The sequence below is a fragment of the Bombyx mori genome, chromosome 1 (assembly GCF_030269925.1).
Source record: "Bombyx mori chromosome 1, ASM3026992v2".
Lineage (NCBI taxonomy): Eukaryota > Metazoa > Arthropoda > Insecta > Lepidoptera > Bombycidae > Bombyx > Bombyx mori.
Genome location: NC_085107.1, coordinates 3,822,202 through 3,830,001, shown reverse-complemented (window position 1 = coordinate 3,830,001; position 7,800 = coordinate 3,822,202). Strand labels below are relative to the sequence as shown.

Here is a 7,800-nt window from a genome sequence, read left to right as displayed (position 1 = left end):
GGCAAGAATCTTATGTAGAAATGGAATAACGTTGAATGCATGTTGGCAAAATTGTACTGTATACTAGAGTCGCCATTAAATAAAGCGACGACATGTGTGTAAGCATTACAAGGTAACATGTGACAAGATCCTATTTCTGTACGTTGCCCCATACAAGGGGAACCGTTGCCAGCGGGAATAGGTCTCGTGCATGATCTTGATCTTGATCTTCTGCCTGCTCCACATGTTTGGGAACACGGTCCCCAAGGACCCCAGCCAGACCATCCTCCATTTAACGAACATTTTTTGTTTTCACACATTTCTAATTCATCGTGTTGTCCTTTACAATGAGTTCCCCATGTGCTAGTAGATATTGGCGTGCGCATTTCTAAACAAGAACGTCGGCGGCGTCTTAGACCAATGCCACAACTTTCCGAACATGCAGTCCAAGGTGACCACTCACCCCATGCGCCATTAGAATTACGTATGTCAATAGCACACTGATCACCGACGCATTCATCAGTTTGTAATGGGTATCCCGAGCAAATGAGAAGAGCTTCTGAAGGTGGTGGTGCGTCACATCGTCTCAGTCTCCATCTGAAGCCGTGGCCACAACGAGCGCCGCAGGATGACCAAGTTCCCCAAGCGCTCCACTCCCCAATAATAGGACAGCCCATATTATGTTTCACACATTGCAGCGAATTCCATAATGCTTCAGCATTTAGTTGCCAAGTATTGTCCGCATTAAGTGCTACGTCTATTGCCTCAAACGGACATTCCGTCTGGAGACATCGTTCCATAAGAGACGGTACGGTTTCTAAGTGCCTGAAAGCATCGTTCCTAATCGCATCACCTTTGATCAGCTCTTTATAGTCGTTGACCGTACAGTTTGTTAAGTAGCATGACCGAATTTGTTCTGCTTCACCACTGCACATGATTCCATCTTCGAAGGGTGGCGGGTTGTTACACTCTCTGTATCTGCGCTGATGACCCAGTTGATCACATGATCCGTAACATGGGGACCATGAACTCCACGGCGACCAACCGCCATCTACAGGACACTCGGGATCGGAGATGATACCTATTTCGCACTCTACTCGCCATATTTCTTGTTGTCTTTTGCTCCGAGGTTTTTTTGATAGACTTACGTCAATAATCCAGCTTATTATGACTATTTCCTTAAGCCTTGAAATATACATGACCATCTCTACTATATTTAATGTATTTTCTATTAATGACACTGCAAAAGTCATATGAGACGGTTCTCCTTACCTCTACCCTCCATACTATTTCTATGATGATTTTATGGCCTGGTTACGAGACTTTTGAGCCAAGAGTATTTGCAATGCTCTAACTAGAAAAAATTCAAATAAGATTTTTTCATTTTGATAAGTACCTAAGCTGACAGCTGAAGGTATTAATTTTTAGCATCAAGTATATTCTGTAAGCTACTGAAATCTACAATGTTTTAAAATTGAATTTAAGCGGTAATATATTTTAGTGCTGAGCCTATAACGGGTAGATAGTTTTGATTATTATGAATATTAGCACGTTTTTATTAGATCGGTATGTATGTATGTTTGTTTATATGTGACGGTATCTTTGAACGTCATTTTCACAGACTTTAAGACATCCAATTAACTTAAAAATTTCGAGCGCGCCATCAACCGTTGACAGGTACTTACAATCGTTTTTAATACTTCGCTTTAATATCTTAACCAGTATCAACAGGACTAAATAAATATGATATTAATAAAATTGTTAGTTCGGTTTGCTATTTAAACATGTTTTTGTAGTTTTAAAATACATAGGTACATTAAATTCTTCAAATTATGTTTTTGCAAATCGTTATGTTTGGACCATGCAACTAAAATAGAGGGTGGATCTCATAAACACAAAGCAATTACGAATTCGCACAACACAAAACATTCGGTAGGCAGCGGCTTGGCTTTGCGGTAGGCAGCGGCTTGGCTCTGCCCCTGGCATTGCTGAAGTCCATGGGCGACGGTAACCACTCACCATCAGGTGGGCCGTATGCTCGTCAGCCTACAAAGGCAATAAAAAAAAAATTCGCTAATAGATTTATAGTAAAATTTATCGCTTTGCTAATATAATTTAAGACCATGCATTAAATAAAAACAAAAAATGAAAATAAATAATTTTATTTCGGTTTAGGAAATCAAAGACTAATACTGTTAACATTCCGAAAGACTATGTGATGAAAAATAGAATTTATCACGCGCTAAATGTTACGGCGCTAAGCAATAATCTAGTCCTCGGGAATGGGCCTTAAAGGAATAAAAGATAATTTAACAAAAATATTCAAAATTAATTACAGCATCATCGTCAAACGAAAGATATCAACTACGTTGCATTTATAAATAATGTGTTTAGCTATTTTGTGCAAAAGCATTACATTTTTTAACAACATACAGTGACAACGAATTTAATGACAAACTAACAAAATTATTAACAATTAGTAACAAACAAACAATTACGTTTTAACATAATCTAAAAACTAGTATTGCAAATGAATTTCTTGATATACAAATAAATGTAATATCTAAGTCTGAGGACTCATTCACTTTTAGTATCACAATGTTTACGATTTCATATTTTTTTAATATTTTTATTTTAGCATATTATTTTTTCTTTTTTTATCCACGTCAAAGAGCTACAAATTCTCATAAAATGTACATAAATTATGTAAATTTGAGAACATGGAATTTGAAAAAATCTTACAAACTTCTGATGAAAAATTCTTCAGATAACATAAGATCTATTTATACTTTTGCCTAGTATTTCTCACTCTTTTTTTTTTGAGCAATGATTGTAGTTCTTTTATATTTAGAAAAAAATAACTATCAAGATCCTGAATCAAAGAGTTCCCGATCAATAAAATTATACATGAGCAAGATACGTAACTAGTCTATAGTTAAACATCACCAACAAAAACATTAGGCACTTTTTAACAACTTTTCATTAACAAATAACAACCTTAATAAATTAGTACCCAATTCTGTGGATGATTGTACGCAAAGAAAATCGGACAATGTAGTAATAATGAATATGATGTCCTATCAATATTTTCAGAAACGCTCAGCCAATTTTGTAACCAATTCCTCATGTCCTGGTTGGGGAGGTTGCTCCCATTCAATCCACGCATGTGACATGCGTTTCTCAAAGTCTCAGCATTTAAAATGTTCACACCACCTTCTCTAATGATGGCTTTGTCCATTTCTAATAGTAAGAATGCTCGATACTTTAGTTTGCTTGTTCTGAATATTGATTTTCTTAAGCCATGCATTTTCAGTAGATGTCCCTGTAAATTAATAAAATGGATTTTTGTGATTCTATATCAAGAGTAAATGAAATAGCAGTAACATTAAAATTTAAAAAAGAAGAATTTCAAGGACGTAGAAGAATTTCGAGGAGTGAAATTGTCTGAAGATTTTATTTTCAATTTTCCTTTGATTCCAAGATATGCCTTTTCTTTTTTATTATTTGTCTTCAGTAGAGCTTGAGAGATCTTAAAAAGTCAGCTTCGGTTTGATTGGTTTTTTAGAAGACCTAATAGGATGTGTTTCACTAACTTACTATTCTAATAGCAAAAAAATTTGGTAAGTAAAAAAATAGTAAAAAAAATAATAGTGTATACTTACTAAATGAGCATAATTGAGACTGGACAACTGATATGGCTCCTTCGTGAACAGGTCTTTACAAGCCAACACATCTTTTGGTGACGGATGAACACCAGAACCAAGAGAAGCGATCACCCTTTTCCATTTTAATTTAATATCACCATCAGGGATGATTTCCACTTGGGCCTGTAAAGACCTGAATACTGGCTTATTGTGACGTAGTCTTTCTGTTAACTCTTGCCTGGAGAATTCAACTTTCTGCTGGATCGACCAAAAGTGAGAACACAGCAAAGTCCTTGGCTTTAAAAACCTGTAATTGAGAAGAAAATATTATACATCAAGAGGTAAAATTTATTCTTTATGACACTATCAAAGTACACTTTTTTTCTGGGGCCATGTGAAGCGATTCAGGAGGTTTGAATAAAACTGTTGTGTATCATAATATCAATATAACTATATTCTACTATAACTATAAGCAGATTCGCCTTGATTGACTGATGTCCTAAAAAGTAAAGTACAATGATACACTTTGTGGACATTATTACTCAAACTGTAGGTTTGTATGAGAGGTCAAACTGGAAATTTGGCTATCAATGATATGTGAATATAACATTCCAACCTGGGGTGATCTCACAGCATATAATCCACATCATTGAAAAATTATGTTGGTAAAACCTCTATTATGTACACAAATTTTTAACTCAGAACACAATCATTTTCATTCGACCTTTATCTAATCTGTATTTTATAGGCTTTAAGATGCAAATGAGATGTAATTACATGGTGAATTCTCACTCTAGTTAGCATTACCATTTAGGCATCCTAACCGCTTGCTAATATGAAGTCGTCGTGACCTAAAGGATAAGACGTCCGGTGCATTCGTGTTGAGCGATGCACCGGTGTCCGAATCTCAGGTGGGTACCAATTTTTCTAATGAAATACGTACTCAACAAATGTTCACGATTGATTTCCACGGTGAAGGAATAACATCGTGTAATCAAAATGAAACTCGCAAAATTATAATTTGCGTAATTACTGGTGGTAGGACCTCTTGTGAGTCCGCGCGGGTGTGCACCACCACACTGCCAATTTCTGCCGTGAAGCAGTAATGCGTTTAGGTTTGAAGGGTGGGGCAGCTGTTGTAACTATACCTTAGAACTTATATCTCAAGGTGGGTGGCGCATTTACGTTGTGGATGTCTATGGGCTCCAGTAACCACTTAACACCAGGTGGGCTCGTGACCTCGTCCAGCAATATAATAATTAAAAAAAAATAGCTTTCCGCTTACTGTTTTCACAACCAATTTCATATTTTCAAGGGTTCTTGCTTCTATTCCAAAAGCATATTCAGTAGCTAGACTGTGTACTATATACAACTTAAATAATGTCTATTTCATTAATCAATACTTACGCTAAAGGGAAAATAATATAGTTTCCAAATGGTATAGCCGACAATATCAAAACAGGTGCTATTCTCAACATGTCTGATGGCATCTTCGTGTACAATTCAATTTCTTGTCGGCTCATTTTCGAGAAACCATGATCCCTAGCAACTTTTATTCTCAATGTAATATACATTTTTAAATCTCTTAAGAAATCTTTGATACCAACACTAAATACTCTGTACATTTTGACTGCATTTGGAAATCTCGTCTCAAGAACTTTTGTGTAATTCTTTACATAATCAATGTATCTTTGTACAAAATAGGTTCGTATTTTTTCCTTTTCACTTCTCAGTGCTTTTGTGTGTTTCAGCCTTGTTATGGTTGTGAATCTGAAAGCAATTTGATAAAATTCAGCTATGTTGGTTAATTTATGTGGGGAATAGCAATATATTGAGCATACAATATTAATAAATAAATTTTATGTATGGAAATGTACTTAGTGTAAGATAATATTTACTAAAAAGGTAGATAGCTTCTAGTGACTCCAATCACAATTAGATAATAAAATCAATAAGTTCTATTACATTAATGTACTATAAAAATAATCAAAAAACAGCTGACAATTAGGGTTCATGTTTTCAGGTAAAACAGGGTTATCCAACTATTAGGATCACATGACATTATTTTTTTCTAAACAAAATGTTTAAAATAATACACCAATTAACTGTCAGTAGGCACATTCTTATTAACATTAATATTAAGGTTTCTTGTTTATTTAAAAATTCAAACTACTTATTAGTCTAAATAAATCTAGACTATGAAGTAATCAATAAATATGGAATTAAAAAGTGATACATAAAGCTTGACAATATTTTTGTACTTAACCAATGTCTCAAGGAGCAAGGTGTTTTTTCCTTTCTTAATGAAATTTATAATGACAATGTTTACGAGATTAAGATACCTTGAATTTCATGGTCAGCTATTCATAGACACAAAAACAAAAGTATGTAATTTAAACAAATTATACCATACAATTTATAAATATGAGTAATTATGTATACTTGTTATAACAACAACAGTTGCAACAAGTATATAGTATTAGAAGTGATTAGGGATACTTGTAACAACAACAGACACATATTTTATTTATTTATAACTACTACTAGCGACTCGCCCTCACTTCGCTTCAGAAACTGTAATTTATTATTGATTTCTCCACTATTTAATGGAAGTTATTATACATATAAACCTTCCTCTTCAATCACTGTATCTATTTAAAAAAACCGCATCAAAATCCGTTGCGTACTTTTAAAGATTTAAGCATACATAGGGACAGAGAAAGCGACTTTGTTTTATACGATGTAGTGATAGTCCGGCCTTAGATAATCCTAGGCTGCATTTGTGTGGCTTTTATTGAAGAACTTAGATAAGCTCATCTGAGATGATTAGGCAGAAGAGTTTAATTTTTTTTTTCATATAACAAATTAAAAGATGCATTAAGGCGTATTTTAAACATTAAAGCACCAATACGTATTGAATTATTTTTAGGCTTCAATTTTTCAACAATACTAAGAACAGAAGCTGATCTACATTCTATTTTTAAACCAACGGTGATGTTAATACATATCACAATTATAAATTACATCAGAGATGTTTTTTGGCTTTAGGATTTGTTTACAATTTCAAGAGTTGAAGTACAACAGAATTCGTCTCACCTGGGTTGATTCAATAGTTGAAAATTATTAATAATTATTGGAGCTGAACGATTGTATTGTAGTATTGTTCCAGACATCGTAATTATTCGTCGAATCGTCATTTTTTGTTAGAAATAATTTAAATTCCAGACAGAACCAGACGGAACTCACTTTTCTCGACCCAATGGACTTGACATTAATGAATGACTAATAATGACTGACGATTTGTTGTCAATGTCATTTTGATTAGATGCTATCTTCTGCTTATGAAGGGTAGAGGTAAGGAGAACCGTGAACCGTCTCATAATAATATGGAAGAAGCTTGAAAAAGTGTCCCACTTTCAGCACTAAATAACAGTTCAAAAATCCTACAGAATGTCGCTAGCATAGGCACAGGGTATGATATGAATTGAGCAGTTGTTAGCTGATTGAAGTATGCTGAGTTAAGAAATTTAATGACTAGAGTACTTAGTGACAGTGTAATATACAAGACCTCACATGTTTACGTAGTCTAAACTAATTTCGTAAGTTCAACCTAAAAAATTATTACGTCAAGACATCGATTGCATTTTCTTATCAGCTTTAAATAAGATACTTTTTATGATTTTGTTGTGCTTACATTTCTTTCGTCTTTTTTTATTTCTCTATCTTATTCTAATAACTTTCAGCGCCTTTTTAAAATGTACCCGGTTGTTACTGTAGCGCCACGAAATTCAGTGGGCTGTGTGTGTTTTTGGTAACCTTCATTATGCCATGTAAATTTAATATAATTGTCGTTTCGCTGTTTTTTCGCTCGATTTGATGCTTTCTGATTTACCTATTATTCTAGGTCATTTCTAGTCAATTAATCTTAATTAAAGTCATAATCACGTTTACTTTTATATGTACACCATATACAGTGGTGGTCGTTTAATTAGAAACACTACCAACGGTTCTTGACATTATGTAAGATACTTCACCGCAATCGTTTTTATTTTGAAATTAAACAATAAATAGGACAACAATATGTACAACGATTTATCATTTATTAGAAAAACAAATCCCACTATACAAGTGCAATTTCAATATTACATTACGGACAAACATTTACTTATATCAGTTT

At 33.9% G+C, this 7,800-nt stretch overlaps 1 protein-coding gene across 1 annotated transcript; it reads right to left on the bottom strand.

The window, feature by feature from the left end:
* Nucleotides 1-2,125: 2,125 nt before the first annotated feature.
* LOC101737462 (LETM1 domain-containing protein 1) lies at nucleotides 2,126-7,029 on the bottom strand. The gene is made up of 4 exons (XM_004932778.5): nucleotides 6,720-7,029; nucleotides 5,031-5,393; nucleotides 3,642-3,930; nucleotides 2,126-3,301 (listed from the first exon to the last, which is right to left on the bottom strand). The coding sequence occupies exons 1-4, from the start codon at nucleotides 6,818-6,820 to the stop codon at nucleotides 2,978-2,980; spliced, it is 1,077 nt and encodes a 358-aa protein (XP_004932835.2). The 5' UTR covers nucleotides 6,821-7,029; the 3' UTR covers nucleotides 2,126-2,977.
* Between the last annotated feature and the right edge of the window lie 771 nt (nucleotides 7,030-7,800).

Excerpts from the sequence above, each read along its gene's own strand:
- LOC101737462 (XM_004932778.5), bottom strand. The coding sequence starts at position 6,820 with ATGACGATTCGACGAATAATTACGATGTCTGGAACAATACTACAATAC. Across the intron at positions 3,931-5,030 it reads TATATTATTTTCCCTTTAGC|GTTTTTAAAGCCAAGGACTT; the intron begins GTAAGTATTGAT and ends TCTCAATTACAG. Across the intron at positions 3,302-3,641 it reads GTCTCAATTATGCTCATTTA|GGACATCTACTGAAAATGCA; the intron begins GTAAGTATACAC and ends ATTAATTTACAG.